This window comes from Trichomonascus vanleenenianus (assembly GCF_965637985.1).
Source record: "Trichomonascus vanleenenianus strain CLIB 3782 genome assembly, contig: TRVA0_012S, whole genome shotgun sequence".
In the NCBI taxonomy this organism is placed as follows: Eukaryota; Fungi; Ascomycota; class Dipodascomycetes; order Dipodascales; family Trichomonascaceae; genus Blastobotrys; species Blastobotrys vanleenenianus.
This window is the reverse complement of record NW_027481875.1, coordinates 181,255-203,492: the sequence shown is the minus strand read 5'-3', so window position 1 is coordinate 203,492 and position 22,238 is coordinate 181,255. Positions and strand designations below refer to the sequence as shown.

General features: G+C 50.5%; 5 protein-coding genes across 5 annotated transcripts; 2 read left to right on the top strand and 3 right to left on the bottom strand.

Annotated features, from left to right (window-relative positions):
- Positions 1-44: 44 nt before the first annotated feature.
- Positions 45-5,027, bottom strand: RPA190 (DNA-directed RNA polymerase I core subunit RPA190; the record flags this gene model as incomplete). The annotated part of the gene is made up of 2 exons (XM_076684022.1): positions 45-4,791; positions 4,846-5,027. 2 exons carry the CDS (start codon positions 5,025-5,027, stop codon positions 45-47), a joined length of 4,929 nt encoding a protein of 1,642 aa, XP_076541776.1.
- Positions 5,028-6,637: 1,610 nt separating this feature from the next.
- On the top strand, positions 6,638-8,413 carry TRVA0_012S02014 (uncharacterized protein; the record flags this gene model as incomplete). The annotated part of the gene is made up of 1 exon (XM_076684021.1): positions 6,638-8,413. One exon carries the CDS (start codon positions 6,638-6,640, stop codon positions 8,411-8,413), a length of 1,776 nt encoding a protein of 591 aa, XP_076541775.1.
- Positions 8,414-8,786: 373 nt separating this feature from the next.
- On the bottom strand, positions 8,787-10,007 carry CLD1 (carboxylic ester hydrolase; the record flags this gene model as incomplete). The annotated part of the gene is made up of 1 exon (XM_076684020.1): positions 8,787-10,007. One exon carries the CDS (start codon positions 10,005-10,007, stop codon positions 8,787-8,789), a length of 1,221 nt encoding a protein of 406 aa, XP_076541774.1.
- A 1,118-nt stretch (positions 10,008-11,125) lies between these two features.
- On the bottom strand, positions 11,126-13,189 carry FAA1 (long-chain-fatty-acid--CoA ligase 1; the record flags this gene model as incomplete). Its single annotated transcript, XM_076684019.1, has 1 exon — positions 11,126-13,189. One exon carries the CDS (start codon positions 13,187-13,189, stop codon positions 11,126-11,128), a length of 2,064 nt encoding a protein of 687 aa, XP_076541773.1.
- A 3,889-nt stretch (positions 13,190-17,078) lies between these two features.
- On the top strand, positions 17,079-21,947 carry NUP145 (nucleocytoplasmic transporter NUP145; the record flags this gene model as incomplete). Its single annotated transcript, XM_076684018.1, has 3 exons — positions 17,079-17,239; positions 17,295-21,792; positions 21,837-21,947. The coding sequence occupies exons 2-3, from the start codon at positions 17,299-17,301 to the stop codon at positions 21,945-21,947; spliced, it is 4,605 nt and encodes a 1,534-aa protein (XP_076541772.1). The 5' UTR covers positions 17,079-17,239; positions 17,295-17,298.
- Positions 21,948-22,238: the final 291 nt, after the last annotated feature.

Genomic DNA, 22,238 nt, shown 5'->3' with positions numbered 1-22,238 from the left:
TAATAACATTTTGGATTAAAATATACAGTGCACTTTTAGTGCTTTTAGTTTACTCTATTGAACAAGTCGAACGAACCGGTACCGAACTTGGAGATCTTACCGGTTACAATTCGAGCGGATGGACTCTCCAGATCATCATTATCTCCATCGAGAACAGCCTTGGTTAGGAACTGACAGGTGGTTTCGAACGACATCTTCATGAGCGGCGAGGTCGAAGAGTCTACACCCTGTCGGTTGAATGCGAGGTACGTCCCTTCTCGCGTCATCATATCAGCAATGAGGTCCAAGTGTCGAAGGTTAACCGTAATGGCATATGTCTCGAAAACGCTGTTGATTTCTCGAACAACGGTATTTCGAGCAGCCTCAACACCATAAGTCTTAAGCACAGCCGTAACATCGTTAGAAAGAATGCCATTGACGTCGACAACCAAATCCTCCTCCCACATGGCCTTGAAGTTGACACCCTCAGTGATAAGCTTTCGCTGCGTCTTATCCGGTCGCAGGCATCGGCCGATTCGTGGAATCTCTCGCACCACGTGCTTTCGGCACAGCTGCTCAATGATGTTGACCATGAGCAACTTCTTAGTCTCTGCCGGGTATTCGAGAGTGAATTCGCACCACTCACCATCCTCATCGTCAAAGTTGAACTCCCGGATGTTGTGGTGGGTGGTGATGACATCGGCCTGTCGCTCCTTGGCCTTACCAGTAAGCTTGGGCTTGGAAGAAGCATCGTCCATCTCCACATCGCTGTCTGGGTCACTGTCGCTGCTGCTAGAATCTTCTTCATCGCTATCAAGATCCTCATCGCTCGACTTCTCAGCCTTCTCCATAGCCTCAATCTCGTCAGCATCTGGGTTGTCGTAAGACACAGCCTGCTTCGTCTTGGCTCGGGCCTGCTCATCGTCCTCATCAATGTCGTCGTCGGAATCATCATCTCGCGACTCAGAAGTGGCGGCGCCAGTAGAGTCCTTGGCTCCCATCTCAGTCTCGTTAGCCGGAACAGCCTCACCGACCCGTGGAGCGGATGCAGTACCTCGCTTCTGCTTGCGCAGCTCCTTCTTAATAACAGACTCAAGCTCAGCAAGGAACGACTTGGTAATGACCTGCTCGAGGTACTCCTTCGAAACATCGTGCTCTCGGAAGTACTCATCAGCAGTGTAGAACTGCATTCGTACCTTGTAAGATCGGGAACTGGAGCCGTCGGCAGTAAGACCAGTTCGCTCAGTGACCGTGACCTGGTCTATGACCTCAGAGAGAACAACTCGCGCGACGCTTCGGCAGAAGACATCGGCCTGCTCGTCGGTGATCTGCTCCATCAATGGCAGCGTCATCTGCGGAGTCTTAATCTGGGCACTGGCAGTCATAATAATCTCTCGCATTCGCGGGATACCCAACGTCACGTTGGCGGCACCGTGACCAGCAAAGTGGAAGGTGTTGAGCGTCATCTGGGTGGAAGGCTCACCAATGGACTGCGAAGCAATAATACCAACAGACTCACCTGGATCAACCACAGACTGCATGTACTTGAGCTGCATAAGAGCTCGGAACTTCTTCTCAGATATGCCAGAGTTGGTGGTGTCCTTCTTGCTTGGGAAGATCTGTGGGTTCTTGGCGATGAAGTCGTCCAGTTCGTTGAGGAATCGCTCCGATACACTACCAAGGTATCGCGAAGGATTGTACTGGGACAAAACTGGGTCGTACTTATTTGGATGCAGATAGTGAGGATCGTCAGCATGTCGCTTGAGATGCTTCTTAACCTTCTTGGCGTAGCTGATAGCACTCTCAGTGTCCATGTGACCGAACTGGCTGGTGGAGTGCTTTCGGATGAGCGCGTCGTAGTTGTTAGAGCAGAAGTCAAACTCTCGCAAGTGCGACTCTCGGGTAACGTCAATTGCATCACCACCATACAAGAACTGCACCAGGGTGCCGTCCGAGTCTCGCACAGTATTGTCGTAGTTAGTATGCACACCTTCGAGCTGCTTAATCAAGCATCGCTGAAGATAACCGGATCGCGCAGTCTTGACGGCGGTATCAATAAGACCCTCTCGGCCCGCCATGCAATGGAAGTAGTACTCCTGCGGCTTGATACCAGAGAAGAAACGGCCCGAAATGTAACCGCCGGCTCGCGCCGCCGTCTCAAACGGCTTGAACGACGGAAGAGTCTTACCGCTGACCATGACAGGGACTCGTCGACCCTCCAAGGCCTGCTGGCCAAGCATGCACATAATCTGAGAAACGTTAACGTTAGAACCCTTGGCACCAGAGAGAGCCATGGCCTGCATGTTGTTCTCGGGGAATCGCTTGGCGGTACCTTCTGGAATACACTTGGACACTACGCTCGTAGTCACTGCATTGACCTTGGATTGCGAGATAGCATCAAGAACAGCCAGCTTACCATCGTCTCGCAGAATCTCCTCCAATCGCTCGAGTAGCACGGGATTAGTGTTCTTGGTATCCTCTGGAAGGTTAGCAACCTCGACCGCCGCCTTTCGGCCCACGTCAATGGCGCTGTCAAGAATCTCTCGTCGCCACTTGTTGCCCTCGGCAGTAAGATGAAGATCCTCCATACCGCAGGTGAAACCAATGATCATAATGTACTTAGTAAATAGTCGACCAAGCACAGACAGAAGCATACCAGCCGAAGTGGGGCCATAAATTTCGTGAATCGAGTGCACAAGACCATGGTCGGAAGCACCATACTGCGACTTATCGAGGATACCGTTGATAAGAGCACCGTTCTTGAAGATGACCTCGTTCTCTCGTGATCCCTCGCCCCAGTACTCATTCTTGATCTTGTTCTTGGACTTGAGGTTTAGACCCGGTCGACCCTCTGGCGTAATGTTGAGCAGACAGGTAGTAATGACCTGCTTACCAGTCCACAGTGGCACCGGCTTGAAGATAGCCGGCGGCACTGTCTTGATTCGTGGACTAGTCGTGTGGCCGTCCTCTGGTCGAATGCTACCGTAGATGAGCTGCTGGTACTGCTCTCGCGTGAAGAAGGTATCCTTGTTGGTGAGCCAGACACCGGCACTGATATGGTCCTGAATGAGACCTCGCAACGGCTTACCCGAAGTTGGAGTGAGGTACTGCGAGTCCGTGTTGGCGAGCAGGAAGGCTTCGGCTCGGGCGTTCTCATTCTGAGGGAAATGCATATTCATCTCATCACCATCGAAATCGGCATTGTAGGCACCAGTGTTGGCGTAGTGGAGACGAATGGTCTTCTCACCTGGCAAAACTCTGACCTTGTGACCCATCATCGAGGCCTTGTGGAGAGTTGGCTGTCGGTTCATGAGCACAACGTCCTGGTTTCGAATGTGTCGGAACACCTTCTTGTTGACGACACTGCCGACACTGTTAGTAGATGGCGTGAGCAGCTGGTTGGCTAGCGCAGTTCGCTGCTCGACGGTCATACCGTGGAGGGACACCATAGTGCCGTCCTCGTTCTGGATCTGGGTGGCACCAGGCCATGTGTACGGACCATTGACAACAGCCTTTCGCAGCTCGTGGAAGTTGTATGTGGTAACAGGTTCTGGATAAGTAAGCTTGATGGCGAACACTGGCGGCACACCAACCTCCGAAGTTTCGAGGTTTGGATCAGGGGAGATGACGGATCGCGCAGCATAGTTGACTCGCTTACCCATCATGTTCTTTCGGAACAGACCCTCCTTCTTTTCCAGAACCTGCTTGATACCCGGGGTGGGCACTCGACCGGCGGGGTTGTTCTGGTTCTTGGCGGCGTCGATGAAACCGTTGACGTCGTTCTGGATGGTGACGAACGAGTTCATGAGCTGGTTGAATACGTTCTTTCGCTCCTCGCCGCCGATCTTGTTGGCTCGGAAGTGGGCCATCTGTTCATTGAGGTCTCGAATCCGCAGCGCCGTGGTGAGGACCTTGGAGAGCAGGTCGTTTTGAGTGTTAGCGTGGATCTCGTCTCCGAGCTGAGACGGCAGTCGGAAACGCGTGGGGGGGACGACTACGTAGTGGATGAAGAACATGTCTGCGCTGACCTCCTCCTTCGAGTCCGGCCGCATCTGGAACACTACTCGGCAAATACGGTGCTCTCTGGCGAAGACGGCTCGGAGGATGTTCCGGACCTCAGTAGAGAGCACGTATCGGCTCGCGTCCTTGGATTTTGGGGCGGGCAGGCTAATCTCGTCGACCTCGCCGTCCTTGGCAGGCTTTCGCTCAAAGACCATATCCTGCCGCTGGAGGCCCTTGGCTCGGTTATTGGTGAGCTGCTTCTCCTTAAGCGCTGTCTCAAAGATCTTGCTAAACCCGTCTTTTCTAAACGATGGCGAGAACATGCCGCAGTTATCGCACTTAGGTCTACTCAATAGCCTCTTATAGAATTCATGAATGACCTGCTTTCGCGTTTCGAGAACAGAAGAGGTCTGGACACCTGTGCTTGGCGAACGGCCCTCAGCAATTGCCTTGGCGATAGCCTTGTTAACGTACTGGTTTCGCCGTCTAATGAGGTCCTCCACATCCTTGTCGGAGGGGCCGTTGTTGCCGACACCCTCTTCCTCGGCCTCACTATCCTCAACGTCGCCAATTCGAATGTTATCGAGCTCGAGAGACTCAAACACGAGACCAAACTGGAGGAGCCGCAATTTGCACTCAAATCGGTTCACCTCTGTAGCGCGCAGCTTGAATCGGTGGCAGTACAGACACGAGCTTCTCAGCAGAACGTACAGCTGCGAGAAGAACATTGGATTGTACACCGGAATAGGCAGCTCAATATGGCCCATGTGGCCCGGGCAGAACCGGTCATCCAAACCACAGGTAACACATCTATAACACGTTAGCTTAACCCACATATTCTGCCCTCGAATTGATTGTACTCACAAGTTCTTGAGGAATGCTCCAAGTGCAAGATCATAAAGACCCCCGGAGATGGGGTGCCCCAGCGAGTCAAAGACCTCGGGGCTTGTGATCTGCTTCACAGAAAGATTCTTAATGTCCTTGGTATTAAGGAACCCAAAGTCCACCGAGGTGATCTCGGATCCCGTTGGCGTAGCGATATCCATGGCGTACTAGCTGCCCTTCTACAGCGGTGAAAAAAGGGTTGTCGGGGCGAGTTCTCTCAATTGTCGCCGATAAAAAAAATCTTTTTTCATCCTCAGATATACGCCTCAGCCTTGCATCACAGTGTATATCTCGGTCCTTTCGACATCACGACATGGCGATCCCAACAGGCGACATTGGGAACATGACGCGCGGCTAAGCAGTACCCAAGAATAGAACACGTGTGACGTACAGCTTACAGGTACAGCATTTGACAGCCTATGTCTAGGTGCGCTACTCTGCTTATATACAGGTACAGTACAAGCAATTGAGGTTGGGGGGTCTGGCCCGAGAGCTATACTTATACAGTACCTCTTGCTGTATGCGCTTTGTTCAGATGAAGCGCGGGCAACTACAGGACATGGTCATGCCGAAGCATACAGCGCTATGCAGATGTCAGTGCTTGTTCTGCAAGATAGATCCTTGAAAGGCGTCTTGCCTTGGTACAGCTTTTTTTTTCTTTTGACGACAAATTTGCAATATTAAAAGATCAAAGTTTGCCAGTTCAATTAGATCTAGACGAGGCCCAACGCTAAGGTTTCACATTTTTGCTTGTCCCGGTATTGTGTGCATCCTAGATCCGACGCTAAGGTTTGACAAAAGACCTCATTTGTCCGCTCTTCTTTTTATGTGCTGCAACAATTTGTACACTCATCCATAAGTGAGCATGACCAAGGAGGTCCCTAGCAGGTTTATCGGTACTGGCACAGGTGCGTGGCTGGGGATCTGGGATCCGGGAATAAAAGTTCGCAGCGATCCCGGCGATGACGTCCATCACAGAACGGTGCTGAGCCGTGCCGACAAGTCGGCCTTGGCATGTGTGACAATTGTGGCGGTGGTCGTGAGGTGTATTGGCCTCCATAACCCGCCAAATGTCATATTCGAGGAGGCTGTCGTCGGCGGCTACATCAATCGGTACCTGCGAGGGAACTTTTTCATTGACGTAGAGCCGCCGTTGCCCGGCTTAGTGTACTACTACCTGGCGAAATGGCTGGGGTACCAAGGAACATTTGATTTCGCCCCGACACACCAGTCTTTTATCGGGAGCCCTTTCCCGTTCTACCAGCTGAGACTCTTCAATGCTTTGACGGGTGTCGGCACAGTCGTGCTAACTTTTTTGCTGCTGAGGCTCAGTGGTATCCACCGACGCTCTGCCGTCCTGGGCAGCTGCCTTATTATCTTTGAAAACTCGTATGTCACTCAGCATCGCTATATGTTCACGGTGCCATTTATGCTATTCTTTATAGCGCTCTCACTTTATGCCTATAAGCGAGTTGAGCTGGCGAGACCATTCAGCATGGAATGGGTTAGGTACTTAGTTATCACTGGGCTATCGCTTGGTGGAGCTTGCTCGTCGAGAAATGCCGGGAGCTACATGGCCATGTTTATCGTGGCTCTCAATTTCTATCACCTGTGGTGGACAAGCGTAGACCTAAAGCTGGGGTGGGCCAAAATAGTTGGCCATTGTGTAGTGAGAACGACAATTCTGGTTGCTCTGCCAATTTTGGTGTACATTGGTGTTGTAATACACCACTTGCAGCTGACTCCGAAGGCTGGGGACGGTGATAGCTTCATGCCTGGCCGCTTCCAGGCCGGACTCATCAAAAATGAGCGTCCGCCTGTTGCGGCGAATGTGTCCCTCGGTAGTCTCATCACAATTAGGCACCATTCGACCTACGGGTTCTTGCATTCCCATGACTTTTTCTACGAGTCTGGCTCTCGCCAACAGCAGGTGACGATTTATGGCTACCGAGACTTGAACAACGTCTGGATGGTTGATGGACTCGACCAGCCGAAAGAAGGCGAACCCCAGCCTTTTGAAATTGCTCCGTCGAGTGTAGAATCCGGCGCCTTCGTCCGACTTAAGCATATGAACACTAATCGGTACCTCCACACCCATGGACACAAGGCGCCCGTTTCCGAAAACGACTGGCAGACCGAAGTTAGTGCATATGGAGCTGATGGATACCCAGGAGACTTGAACGACCTCTGGCGGCTTGAATTGGTACCACAGCTGTCGGAACAAGTGGAGTCGTGGCAAGCCCTGGCTACTGTGTTCCGATTACAGCACGTTGTCAGCGGGTGTTATCTTTTTTCCCATCCTACCAAGCTGCCTAAATGGGGGTTTGAGCAGAATGAAGTGACGTGCGCACAGACTGGGATCCTTGAAAACTCGCTCTGGTATGTCGAGACAAACTACCACCCAATGTTTGACTCAAGGGACCCTAAAGACTATATTGAGTACACGCGAATGTCCATGGCTGAGAAGTACGTTGCCTACGTGGACTCGATGTTAAAAGTCGCCCGTCAATTTAGCGACAAGATAGACGGTTCCAACTTTTGGAAGGTCGATGCATGGCAGCTGCCGTTTCTCGTTACGGGAATGAGCTACTTCCGCCATCACCACCGTCAGGTATACCTCTTTGGCAACATTATTACATGGTGGTGCTCAATTGGTTGTATCGTGGCCTACCTATTGTTCAAAATAAGCGTGTTGATTGTCGTCCAACGCGGCCATAGGTCAGCTATAGAAAAGATCAATGGCCTTGTTGAGCTTGACCATATCGTCGGCCGATTCATTGCTGGCTGGCTTGCTCTTTATATTCCTCTTTGGTCGAAGCAGCACGAAATGACAGATTATCTGCCAGCGCTGTACTTTTCGATTCTCGTCTTTGTAGCCATTTGGGATTTCCGGCTAAAGCGATGGCGGCCCTCGTCGCAGTACGTCATTACGGCTGGAGTTATGCTTATAGTAGTGTACTTCTTCTACGTCATGAGTCCGCTGGCTTACGGCGCTAAATGGCTCAAGCATGACTGTGAGTCGTGGCAGATGCGTGGAACCTGGAAGTTCTACTGCAACTACCAGCTTGAAACGCCAGAAGAGTACAAAGCATACGATAAGAACAATGTCGGCACTACCTATTTCTATGTCAAGCCGCCGAAGGAGGAACCACCTGAGGATTCGGCCACGCCATTTGAAGGGTACCTTGAGCCCGAATACAGCAATAATGCCATCTGGAAAGAGTTTGAGGCAATGGAGTATACCCCCAGCCACTCGATTCTTGATCTTCACGACCCCACTGTTCAGCGCATCCTTTTGGGCGAATTGGACAAACGAAATATGACTGTGGAAGATTATGCTCTCAAGCGAGCACTCAGTGAGGCTAAGGAACTGGAGCAGGAGGTTAAGCACCAGGTCAATGAGGAAATCGAGTCTAGAATTGCCGTCCAATGGGCCCGTATTACAGATCCTCCGAAATTCAATCCTAACGAACAGACTACAACAGCAGGCAGCTCGATAGAGTCGGCTATACCAGTAGATGGTGATCCAGAGGAGTCTGTTGATTAACCTGTTACTAACCACTGATCCTCGCATACATCCATAGTTGTTTTACGGAAAATACAGTTGATACAAATTGGCTAGTGCTCTATCAACTTCTACTAACGGCTAACGACTTTTTTTTAATTCCGTTATACTCATTATCATACGTCCATACTGTGGTGTCAGAGTTCCCATATATAAAATAACACCCATAAAAGTATACATGCGCACCCTGAGAGTTACCGGGTACCCATGTCAAGTTTTGGTCTAATGTCTAATGTTGCACGTATGGTTTCTTTCATATAATACATTAAGGTTATGGTTATGGTTATATATGTTATCACTTTTTACACGAAAATATTAAAAATTAGCTCTATCAGTTTGGCACAATAGAGCACAGTTATAGGAAATCACGCACCAGCTTGTTAAACTGGCCCGGATTATCCAAGTAGACATGATGTCCGGCATCGCGCACCAGTACAACGTCCGCCTTATGCCTTCCAAAGGAATCAATCTTCTTCTTAGCATCAATGCCGCCTTCAATGTCCATCCAGTCTCTATCGCCGTATACCCACGCGGTATCACACGGGATTTCGTGGGCCCGCTCTGCCAACGGCCGTCTGCCATGGGCACCAGGAGCCAATAAATAGTTGAGTGCGTATTCTCCCGAGCCACGCGCGTTGAAAATAGCGTATGCATACTTGTGCAGCGCTGTCGCCTCGTGCAGTGGCAGGTTCGCAAACCGCCTGAAGCTCCAACCCGATACAAACATGGGGCCCAGCGGGCCAGTGTTTCTCACAAGCGAGAAGGGCGACACGTTGCACTCCCAAAGGTAGTGGAACCACCCGGGAATGTTGTGCTTGGGGTATTCTTTCGCCGCAATCTCCGGGTCTTCGCTCGGCAGCGAGTATGCATTTCGCGGCACTCCAGCGGGCGACACGAGCATGAGCTTCTCAAGACGCCCGGGGTACTTCTTGGCGTACGAGGCGCTCAGATACGCACCCATGGAATGAGCCACCAGAGTGAACTTGTCAATGTTACGCGCCTTACGCCAGTGCTCAAGAGCATCAATGAAGAAGTCTTCCGTCTCCAAAACCTGCTCGAGCTGGGTCTTGGCCGTGATGCGGAACTTGGGCCGCGACGACCGGCCGTAGCCGAGCAAATCAAGTGCATGCAATCTGCACCCGGGAATCGAGGCAACATTGTCAAAGTTCTTGTAGTAGAATCCGAGCCCGGCGCCGTACCCGTGGAGGAAGACGACCTCCTTCTTGACCGGCTCGTCGACCCGAGTGATCTGGAACTCATTCATGTAAAGGCCCCGGCCAATGTCTACCGCCAGGCTCTCGGCGGTCTTGACGCCGTCACTTTCCGGGAAGTACGGCAGCGCACTCGACAGTACGTCAAACTCGGCCCTGGCCAGGTCTTTACGGTTGATCCACTGGGTATACGACTCCATGTATGAGAGCGGGAACCGCTTGGTGAACACCCGCGCCAGGGGCACGCCCGTAGGCGGAGTGGGCGTCTTGAACTCGGTCGCGGTGGCAGTCGTGGCAGTAGCCGTCCCGGTAGCTGCCGCGGCAGCCGTCGCAGCATCAAGCCCTTTATCGGTCGCTACAGACATGGCTCGAATAGTAGTCCCTGACCACGATGGAACTCCGCTGCACAGTAGCAGCGCTGGATTCGTACGGAGGGCAAATATTTTGGACGATTTATCTGCAACCGCACGGCGTGCCAATATATATATAATCTTTCCGCTTCTCGGAGATCACGGCCCTTAACTCCTTCACGGCCGCGGAGGCTGATGAATTTAAAGTTTTTGTATCGGCAAAGCCCCTCCAATAGTACCGCAGGACGGGGCACGCGAGGCCCTCTCTTGTTGGGTGCGGCTCGTGTCACGGGTTTAACAGGGGTAGCGCCGGTGAAACACGGCCAGCCGCACCCCGGACTTCACCATTGCCACAGCAACGCGACCTCAACAGTTCGCCACCCATGCGAGGCGGCGCTTACGAGACGCTGGAGGGGAGTCATTGAGGAGTCATGCTAGCATATGCGGCACATCTTATCTACAGTGGCGAATACATTGCGTCGCCAATCTGTTTATCCAGCAGTTACGATCGGTACTACTACTGTAGACCGATGTAAGTAGAGTGGTGGTTAGGAGGTTGGGTTTGGTCTGCGAGGGACTGACTGCCTTATTACTGCCGGGTAAAATGGTATCTTGCTATTTCGTTAGTATCAGGCCAAAAATGGGTGAAATTATGTTAGTGAGCCCATTAGGTTTGGGGAACTGGTTATACTAGTACTAGCAGTAGATTGCATTCGAGGGCCAGCCCTCGAGCTCCCGTACCTGGGGGCCCAGACCCCCTTCCCCACCCGTATGGTAACACCGTAATAATCTTTTCCTCGGCTATAATTGAAATATAAAGAGATTTTGTTACGAAGTTATCGTGCAATCAGTCCCATGTAACGGCACATTGAATCTTTTGTTGCCGAAATAGAATTGGGGTTCTCTCAACTTCACGGTCATCTCCATAGCTCAATGGCCCATCGAGATCAGTCTGCGTAGTCGATAGAGCCATACCTCGGCGAAGCCGAGCTACGGGGGTTCGGGGGCTGGCCCCCGAGTACCAATACAGCTCTAATTTACGGCATTAATCAATATATTTCGGAGAAAGGAGCATATTCGAATCATTAGTAGGTACTTGCGTTCCAAAGCAAAAGGCTGGGGAAAAAATGAGCTTAAGTGTTGTTCTCGAAGACCTGCTCAACGTCATCCTTGTTGTCGGCAAGAATCTTCTTTCGTTGTAGCTTCTGGGCAGACGTGAGGTAGCCGTTCTGAGGGGTCCACTCAACCTTGGACATGACGACACCAGCAACAAGCTCGACGCCCTTGAGGCCGCCCTCCTTGCCGGTATCAAGAACGGATTGGTGAACCTTCTTGATAATCTTCGGGTCGTGGGCCACGTCTTCGTGAATGTCGATGCCGAGCTCGTTGCAAAGGTCGTGCACTGCCTTCTCGACTGGAACAATGATGGCAACCGGCTTGACCCTGTTGGGGTCAGCGTAGATACAGACGTTGGCAACGTACTGGTTCGACCGGTAGATGGCCTCCAGCTTCTCGAGAGCAATGTACTCACCGTTGAGGGTCTTGACCAGGTTCTTCTTTCGGTCAATGATTCGAATACAGCCGGCCGGAGTCCACTCGCCAATGTCGCCGGTCTGGAACCAGCCGTCTTCGGTGAATGAGTTCTTGGTCTCGGTCTCATTCTTAAAGTAGTACGGGGAAACCGCATTGCCTCGCACGAGAATCTCTCCCTGGTTATTCTTGGCGTAGTAGCCGGCATCCGGAACGTCGATGAGCTTGAGCTCAACGGCGTGGGTAGGCTCACCCTGGATACCAATCTCAAACGAATTCGGCGTCAACAGGCATGTGTTGGCATTGGTCTCGGTCAGGCCATAGCCAATGATCATTGGCGCAATGAGCGTCGTGATGAAGGTCTGCGTCTCCTGCGAGATGGCCGCACCGCCATTGAACGTAAACCGCAGGTTGCCTCCGGTCGCATCGCGCACCTTCTTGAAGATGAGGTTGTCAATGAGGCCCGTCGGGATGCCGTACTGCGTCAGCTTGACCTTAGTGTGGTACGCACCCCAGAACACCTTCTGCACCGTCCCCGAGCTCTCCTTAATCTTGTTGTTAATGCCCTTGCGCACGTTCTCCCACACGGCCGGCACGCCGACCAGAATGGTTGGCTTGAACTCTCGAATGTCGCCCTTGCAGTGTCGCACCGACGCGTCGCTAATCGTCTTGACGGTGCCGTATCCCAACTGCGCGCCCCAAAACAGTGTTGCCAACTCGACCGTGTACTCGAGAATGTGCGCCAGCGGCAGGAATGCAAGAATGCGGTCCTTGGAGCCAATGATCTTGCGGTTAATATTGCCGACTACACCAGCAACGCCCGCCACGACGGTCGAATTGAGCAAAACAACACCCTTTGGCGTGCCTGTCGATCCCGACGTGTACATAATGAGAGCAACATCCTCTGGCTTGGGCGGGCTGGCCGGGACACGGTTCTCCCGGCCGAGCTTGAGGATATCATCAAAGCTGTAGAGCTTCACGTCCGGGTGCACCTCCTTGAGCTTCTTAACCGCCTCGTTCTCGTCCGGGTTCTCCATGGCATCCCGGTATATGATGTATCGGATCTTGTCGGCCTTCTTGAGCGGGTTAACCAGGGTGTCCAGGATGTCGTTATCCGTAAAGACGGCGACCGTCTCGGTCTCAACCATCGAGTGGGTCAGGCCCTCTTCGCCAAGCGTGTCGTATGCAGTGACACAGGGAATGCCCTGGGAGTTGGCGGCAAGGGACATCTGCATCCAGCTCGCCGAGGTCTGGGCGTAGAGGTGGATCCGCTCCTCGTTATTGGGCTTGATGCCAATGTGCACCAGGCCGGACGCCAGGTCCGAAATGATCGTGTTGAGCTCGTTGAAGGTGATGTACTTGTAATCTGACAGCTCAAAGTACTTCCAGGACTTGGTGACCTTCTGGTCAACGCCGTCGACCTTCTTGGTCACCTCCTTGGACTCCTCGTGGACATCAACGATGGTCCGTGAGCCCATGCAGTTGCGGTTGCCATACTGCTTGACAGCCCATTGCACGAGCTTATAAATCGTGGTGATCTCTGGTATGTTCTCCGGCGAAGTCCACAGAGCATCCTTCGCGCCAACGTTTCTGTAGATGGGCGTCTCGCCCTCTCGCTCTGGCTCACCAATCGGCACAGCATGGACCTTTTTCCTGAACAATCCCATAATTAAAGTCTTGTACTGCTGCAATTGATTTACGAGGTAAACTACCGGATTACAATAATTAGTAACAAAATTTCCCAGGCTCGCTCAATGGTATGTCGCCAAGAGAAAAAAAAAAAAGGTAATTACTGGTTGGATGGCGATTCAGAGGTAGTAAACAGCGTCCGAAACGCAGAGAGGGGAAATTGGTGGGAAATTTATAACCACACACACCACCACAGATCCGATGCGGATTGCTCTGCGCCAGCCAGCCATGCAGTTGGATTCAGCCGGTCCTTCCTGGACATCAGTCGCAAAACCCTGCAATTCAACAAACCACGGTAACCCGAGTTACCCAATTCCTCTCGCGCGCCAGCCCGGTGGCTTCCGTTTCGCCAAAGCGCCACCTTCCCCCCAGTGTCGTAAAATTTGTTGGGGGGCACTTGGCGCTCTCAACCCAATTGTTTCTAAACGTCAGCTCCACCAAGAAACACCAAGAACTCGTCACCCCGTTTTCATCCACCTGATGAGAGGCAATATGCAGGGGATAGGAGCTCTTTAGTGGCTGTCTGGGCGTATTCGCATGTGAGAGCCCTGTCCTCCTTGTACCTGGCTGTAGACGCGTATTACGTCCCCGCTCGTTACTCGTCCTGCATGCATAAAAAGTAAATTTAATGAATGGGAGTTAGGGGACTCATGAGCCGCCTGCGGCTCACATTCCCGGACGGGGCCGGATCGTCCCCCTCTACATTAATTCGCCAAAAAGCTTTGTCGAAGGCTCTGTATAGACTACCTTAGATCTTGTTTTAGGAGACAGCCACTGATCTGTACCATGCTACTACTCTGGCACACTGTGCTGGTACTACTGTAGTACTGTGTTGGGAATTGTGGTGTATCCAATTCACGTGCGAGCGGTCGGTCATTAGGAATTAAGACTTATATCTTGCTTTTGTCGCAGTTCTATTCCTTAGATCCCCCTGGTGCATACTCAGGGGGTATGCCATGCTACAGTATGGTGTTATCTAACCGCCGCGTTGGAAGCGGCTCATGAAATCTACTGCCGTACTGATACTTGTATATTGTAAACGATCTGGCTCGGTATATCCGCAATATAAAAGCATGCTGCAGTTCGTATCACCTCGGTAGGTTCCCCCGCAATGCATAATAAACGACCATGCTCCGCCGTGAGAGATTTTTGGAAACCTCTCGGCGTTGCACAGCGACGCGATGCAATGTACTTTGACTGCACACTTTCCCAGCATATGCTACCTATTGATTCTTCATTACCTCCTTAACAGGCTTTCCCACTTCGCGCTAAGCCTGTGTAGGAATTCTCCATTGATTTTTTTTTTTTGTAACGGATCATCATCCCTCTTTGGTTACTAATACCAGTAGTCTAGTCTAAAAGAGAGATCGAAGCAATATCCAAGCAACCCGTAGCTTTATGACCGATATTATTACAAATTCTATAATAATGTAGATACAGTAGCATTACTTGTGTACTGTATAGAATAAGCTTGTACGGGCGTATGAGGAATTTGCGGCATATGGCCTGTCAGGCATCGGATCATGCAGCTCTTGCAGCTGAAAAACTGGCTCGAGTCATACATATCGTATGACAGCCGAAAATCCCGAGCCGACGCGCATGGGACGGCCTTTGCCCAACTATCCAGCTCGCTGTTAAAGCTGGTGGTCAACATACTGGATCCTCGGGACGAGATTGGCCCTTACCCGACATAGTGCGGCGCTCACCGCCACGGAATAACAGAGCCGACTAAGACTGGGTGCGCTCTGAGGACCAAGAGAGACCTACCAGAGTCGCTGTGGACGCTCCGGGCGGCCATCTAGCAGCGGCTGGACGAATCCGACAATTGATGTCACAAAGAATTGGTTCAGGCGGGTTGCATCGACGAAGTGCGCCGCCAACCTGCACGCTTGCAGCCGGCAAAGCCCCATTGTATTTGATAGGTAGCAGATGTTACCTACGGAGCCCGATCGTTCCGGTGAACAATGAGATAAAGACGGATAATGTTGAAGGCTTGATTGATTGTGCGCAGTTCATCGGTACATGTAAAAAAGAATCTTTACAATAAGATGCATATGACCTAGCGTTTCCTGTATCTATTCGGTCAAGACGAGTCAAGACGATCGGCCAGCGTGGATTGCTGAGCAACCAATCTCAGAGGTACAAGAGTGGTATCATGCATTACCCGGCACAAATAATATCAGAAACGCTTCCTGAAAAACCTTGTACAGCATAATGCACTACTGTAGTTACAAAGATCAATTGACATGAATACATCTTAGAGCATGACCTATGTGTATGGGGATTTCTTATAGTGTTCTGATTCTCAGCATAATGTTTGGTTAATCTTCCAAAAAAATAGCTATTGATAATTTCTGTCCAGAATTCTGGTACATAGTTCCCTCTAATTGATGAAATTCTCGTGTAATGAGTTGTATATTAAAGCAACTCTCTGTTGTAGTCTGTTTTGATAGTGCCTGCCACATCTTTGAGAAGCTCGTCTCCTTAGCTGGATACTGTAACTGATCTCTCCATAACAATATGGAAGTTGAATCATTACTTTTTATGCGAAACCGGCGACGCCTAGTTTAATTTAAAAGCAGTCAACGCTTATTATTACTAGAGTTCCCAGTCTTTGAATAACGTGCTACATTGTACAATTCAGCAATAAGGCGATGGCTAAAGGTCTTCCCTTGGGCATTGCTTAGTTAAAAATAATATGGGTAACACGGTTTATATCCGTTGGCTACTCTGTTCAGCTGTGCTGATTGTGACTCTCAATTTGTTGGGTTCCCTGGTAGACGTTCGTAGACTATGAAGCCCACAATTTCCATTAAGCATTTCGGGTACTTCTCGGACATGTCCTCTAGGCGTTTCATTGCCCACAGTTAACAGAGCTTCATAAAATTCCTTTTTACTAAGGGTTTTAGGTCTAGGGTCGTTCGTGAGTCGACGTAGCATGTCGGCAGCCTGTTTCACGTATTCGTCTGTGAAACGTTCCATTTCGCGGATTAGAAAGTAGATATCAACATGGTTGGTGCAATGGAAACTCTCTCAGTAGCTTTCTGGAATAGCATTCTCTGCCTTCTTGATAACGTCAGGTTCTCTGGAGAACATTACAGAGAGATAGAGTACTCTGTGAAAATGTCTTCCAGGTTCTTCCAGGTTTCACATGGTCTGTCTCCCAGGCTTTGATAGTACTTTTCATAGAACGGCAGACCTCAGAACTTGTTATTCAATTCTATCACGACCCCAGGAACGGTATTCCGGTCGCTTCTCATAGATGTTAGACCAAGCTGGGCTTTCTCAGCAGCACTTAACTCTCGCTTTTGAAAAGCTTTCCCACAGACAAACGGTTTGCCCCCGAACATACGGACCTCATATTTTTCTCCGTCGATTTCAATCTCAGTACGGTTCTTATTCTTGACGATGTGGAAACTCTCAAGATCCTCTAAGATCTTCAAGGTAAGCACCTTATCGACGGCATTGTATTCATCGATGGTTACCTGATTATCCAGGATAAGCTCCGAGATTCCAGCACGTCTCAATGCGCTTTTAAGGTGTTCAGGGTAATCCCTTCTGCCTCGGTAAGTTTCCGCACTTGGAAGCTATTAACCTTCGCAGTCAGATCCTAAGTAGAATTGGTGACCATATTAACTGAAGTAGTAGCTGGCAAAGCAGAAATACCGGCTTACTATTAACAGTAACCTAGAGAATAGTTTTCCACAGCCAAATAATCAGGAAAAACTATGTGTTATCCATTGGGTATCAATTTGTCGCTATCGCGTCTTGTCGTCGGCCACTAAACATGGTGATGATATCAGCGCGCGACACGTCCCAAGAAAAAAAATTGACCCGTGAAGCTGATCAAAACATCGACAATCCCAACCTTCGTCTAGGATTATTGTAAAATTAATTAGGATAGACGGACGACAGGCCGAACGTGCTTTATAAGGTGTGTATTCTAAACCAAGTTTGGTCATCACTGCACGTTGTAACTTTTGTGACGGTGCGAATTGTGTTTTAGTATATACATTTTGGGCATTAAGGTAAGTAAAGCACACGGGGATTCTATCCGTTCCAAGGCTAACTCAAAGCGACTAGACCAATGTTTGGGGCCAAGACGACGTCTAATTCGTTCTCGTTTGGGTCCTCGTCCGCCAACACGGGTGGATCGGGGATCTCTTTCGGTGCCAACGCCAACAATCCCCCGGGGAGCACATCGGGTGGGTTTTCTTTTGGTTCAAACGCTGCCAACACTGGCGCTGGTTCCTCGGTCGGTCTCTTTGGTGGGAATAAGCCTGCCACTGGTGGATTCGGCACTCCCTCTTCGGGCAGTGGCGGCTTCTCTTTTGGAAGCTCGTCCAACACTGCTACGAATACTGGTGGTGGCCTATTTGGTGGATCAGGTGGAAGTACTGGTGGGCTGTTTGGCGGCAACAACCCTTCCACTGGTGGTCTTTTTGGAACTACCTCAAATGCCAATCAGCCTGCCCAGGGCTCTTCAGGATTGCTTGGTAACAAACCGACAACTGGCACTGGAGGGGGCCTGCTTGGCGGCAGTGCAGGCGTCACTGGCACAACGAACAGTGGTGGCCTTTTTGGCAGCAACACGGGTAATACCGGTACTACTGGCGGTGGTGGTTTGTTTGGAAGCAGCATTGCTAGTGGGCCTGGCAGTACTGGTGGTGGACTGTTTGGTAATAAGCCAGCAGCAACTACTGGCGGTGGCTTGTTCGGCAGTAATACGGGGTCGACTGGCGGTGGGCTGTTTGGAAGTGCTGGCGGCGGTACTGGTGGAGGGCTGTTCAACAAGTTTGGTGTCAGCTCTGGCAACACTCAGAACTTTCTTGGAGGTGGCAATGCATCATCGAACCTGGGTGTTTCGCAGAACAGTTCCCTGCTGAGCAGTTCTTTTGCTCCAAACCAATCACTAATCGCATCAATTGACCAGGCGCCATATTCTCTAGCTAGCACGCCTTCTCTGAACCGGTCATTGGGCCCATTGACCTCTTCAACGCGTCGCAAACCGAAAGACGGCGTCGCTCCTCAGACTCCTATTCAGTCCAAGTCAAGCCGCGCATCGTTGTTTAACCGCTCGGCGTCGCTCAAGGCTGCCCCTTCGCCACGCACCGCGCTCAATTCGGCTCGTGCGTCGCCGTATGCTTTCGGGCGTAAAGAGGTTCAGCGAACAAGATCCATGATGTTTAACCAAACTGAGTCCAAAACTGTCAATGTTGGTGACGTCGTACTCAAACACAAGCACAGCATTGACCAGCTTATTCCTACTAGACGCTATGACAACTATTTGAACGATGGTAAACGGCTAGTGATCAATCGAAAGGGTCAGCGGTCGCTTGAATCGATTACCGGTCGAAGCCCCCCAGAACGACGACCACCACGGGCGCTTAACCCCCACCCACTGACAAGTTCCGAGTCGTTCCTGGACAGTACTCCAGATAGAACGACCTCTACAGCCAGACATTCCAAAACATTCTCTGTGGATACTACGGCCTCTAGTGTCCCATTAAGCCCCGGTATGAAGCAGCCCGAGATGGTTGTGACCCCGTCTGCCAAATTCTCAAAACCAGAACCGCGAGGCAAGGTCTACGAAATCAACCAGATTGCCAAGGACAATGGGTATTGGATTTCGCCGCAGCTACATACTCTGTATACATTCTCTCGCGACCAGCTTGCAGCGGTTCCAAACCTGACGATCGGCAGAAAGGGTTATGGTCAGATTGCATTCAATCAGCCAGTTGATCTGACCAAGATCGATAACCTGTCTGATATTCTTGGGAACATTGTCATCTTTGGCCAGGGTACAGTCTGTGTGTATCCCGACCTCGCAAATAAGGCTCCTCGAGGGTACGAGCTCAACCTCCCTGCGACAGTGTCACTTGAAAACTGTTATGCCACCGACAAAAAGACACGGGAGAAAATCGTCGAGCCTGGTGATTCCCGACTGATTAAGCATATTGACCGACTCAAAAGGGCAGTCGAATCTCGCGGCGGTGAATTCGTGGCATATGACGTCAATGCTGGTCTGTGGACCTTCAAAGTGCCACACTTTTCTACGTGGGGCCTTGTTGATGATGATTATTCAGATGAAGAGTTTGACGATGGTTTGGTTACGCAAACAATCAAGCATGCCGAGGATTACAATGAGTTTGTCAACGGGAACAAAGCTCCTGAGTTTAACATGAGCGAGTTTGCCAATGAGATGAACCAGAACACTGCCACAAAAGAGCAGCCTGTGTTCTCATTTGGCCACAACCAGTTCGGATCAATTGGAACAAACAATCTCTTCGGCAAGACGGATCCGTATGTTCAGCACGATCACCAAAAAGAGGTCAACGAAAACGACACGCTAGAAAACCTTGGATTGTCCAGTACAGAACCTACGTTTGGCAACAGCATGCCGGAAGATACGTTTGGCGATAAGATCGAGGCAATCAAGAATCGTCAAAGGGCTAACGGTGATCCACAAGATCAAGATACACGAATGTGGGGCATTGAGGACGGTGATTTCAGTTATAGCTCTGATGAAGAAAGCGCGACTGAGCAACCGCCCCGAAACGGAGCGATGGTGCTGAAACACAAGGATTCTGATATCTTGGATGGCTTGTTAGAAAGAGAGTTTGATGGTCTTCGTGAAGGCTCTATCACTAGTAGGGACATTTACCCACGTGAGACGTCGAAGGACTGGCTCAAGCAATTGGACTTGTCTGGAAAGCTGGATTCTCCGCTCGCCAATATCAAGTCGAAGGATGCCAGGCAAATTAAAGCACGGTTGGAAGAGTCAAAGGAAGATGAGGAAAGGGGCTTCACTGCGGCCGATCTTGATGCGGCCCTGTTCAGCGGTACTAAAGCGCTCGACAAAACTGCTTCGCTTCAGTACAAGCAGGCTGCAGCTGCGCTGAGGCTCCCAGACATGTTCTCTCCGTGCTCTTTTGCACGGTTTAGTCCCGGGACTGGGCGACTTATTAGCAAGAGCTCTTCTTCTCCGTCTGGCATTAAGCTAGTGGACACTTCAGTTGTCGAGGAAGCGCCATACAGCTTCGCAGATCAGGTACGCTTGACTAGAATTGTCCAACGAGAGAATAGCGGCCTGCCTCTGAGCAGCCCGAGTGATTCTTTGACATTTAAGTACTTTGCATCGCGATCCAAGGAACATCATGCTGATAAATACGAGAAGAGCATGTGGGAGTTGGCGTCGATATTGTTTGATCCAATTTCGCTGCTCGGCCTCGAAGAGATTCCTTACGAATACAGCGACGTTGCTCAAGAGAAAATCAAGGAGAAGCATAGGCGACGTCTGCTATCACGATGGCTTGCTGAGGAGGTTAACGCATCCCTGCTGGCAGATTTGGAAAAGGCTACAGACAGCTTGGACCGAATATATATTTATTTGACTGGACACCAGATCCAGCGGGCCTGTGAAGAGGCCATCAAGGGCAACAACTTCCATCTTGCCACGGTTCTACCACTGGCTGGTACTGCAGACAAGGGAGTGCGAGAAGATGCGCTGAAGCAGCTCAAGCAATGGTCAGAGATGCGTGTTCTGGGCACGATCCCAACGCAAATCCGGCAGATTTACGAGCTATTGGCCGGAAATACGACAATTTCCAAGGTGGCCTCAGTGCGAGGAGACATACAGGTTCCCGAACTGTACATGAGCGAAGGTTTGGACTGGAAGCGGGCACTTGGCCTAAAGCTATGGTACGAGGCGAGTAATAACGATCCTATTTCGGTTGCCGTCGAGGAGTATGCGCTGGCGTACCGAGATGGAGTCAACCGCATTGCCCAACCCGTGGCGGTCAACGCGGAGACAAACCAAAGCCAGCTGGACCTGTGCTATCAGCTCCTGCGACTGTATGGCTCTATTGATCCATCGCTCGTTTCCGTGCTGCAGCCAATCCGCAACCTAGACTATCGGGCGCCATGGTCTATTTATATGGTATTGGTCCAGTCGTCCAAGCTGTTGACCGATTTTGGCAGCGTTATTGGAGATGAGCTGTCTGTGAACTATGGGTGTCAGCTGGAAGCGCAGGGCCAGTGGACCGAGGCACTGTTTGTGCTATCTCACATTGTCAACGACAATATCGCCAAGCGGTATATTGAGATGGTGTTGTCTAATCACGTCGAGGAGATTGCTGCGAAGCCAAACGTTCGCCAGCAGCTCATTGACGAGCTCAGGATACCCGAGTCGTTGATAAACCAGGTACAGGCACTGCGCTCGCGATATGACCACGACTACCTGGAAGAATGCCACAGCCTTTTGCGAGGCGGATTCGACGAAGAGGCACACCGGACCTTGATTGGCAAGGTTGCTCCTCGGGCGGTGATCGAGGACAAGGTTGACCGACTGCGCGAGCTTCTTTCCCGATTCACCTATCCATGGCCTATCCTCGGGTGGTCAATTGGCGGCCAGGTATACCTTGACTACGTCACTCTGCGTTCAGAGCCGGCCAACGGAGAGGTTGCCAGGCGGTTGCTGGAGTCACTTGCCGAGATCTTAAACACTGACAAGTTTGACACTCGTGTCGCGTCCAACATCATGGCACAATATGTGGGCAAGCTAGTGCGGTCCATGCCATTGGTAAGTTATTTTGTTTTATTTTGTGATGAGAGCTAACGAATTAGAAAACCGGCGATGGTTCAAGACTTCTTCAGATGAAGATGGGCGAAAACGAGTATCTTCAGCAGACCATTGACCTTAGCGTCAATTATTTCAAGAATCGACTCATTCAATAGACACTTAATTATTATGCACTATAATGTATGCTTTGTACGTCACGTTAAGATTATCAGTTATTGTATCTTGAAACTTGGACTAACTACTCAATCCTTGTCGTGATACAGTAGTATCAATTAATGCAGCTGTACGTTAGAATCTTGCATGGTCCATAATACGCGATCGGCGATAAGTGCAGTTACTCGCTTTAACAGCATTATTGTTGTATTGGTGCTTCATTGTACTGGGTTGGAATTATTATTAAGGCATTAGACGATTAGAGGATTATGGTACAAAATAAACAAAATAAA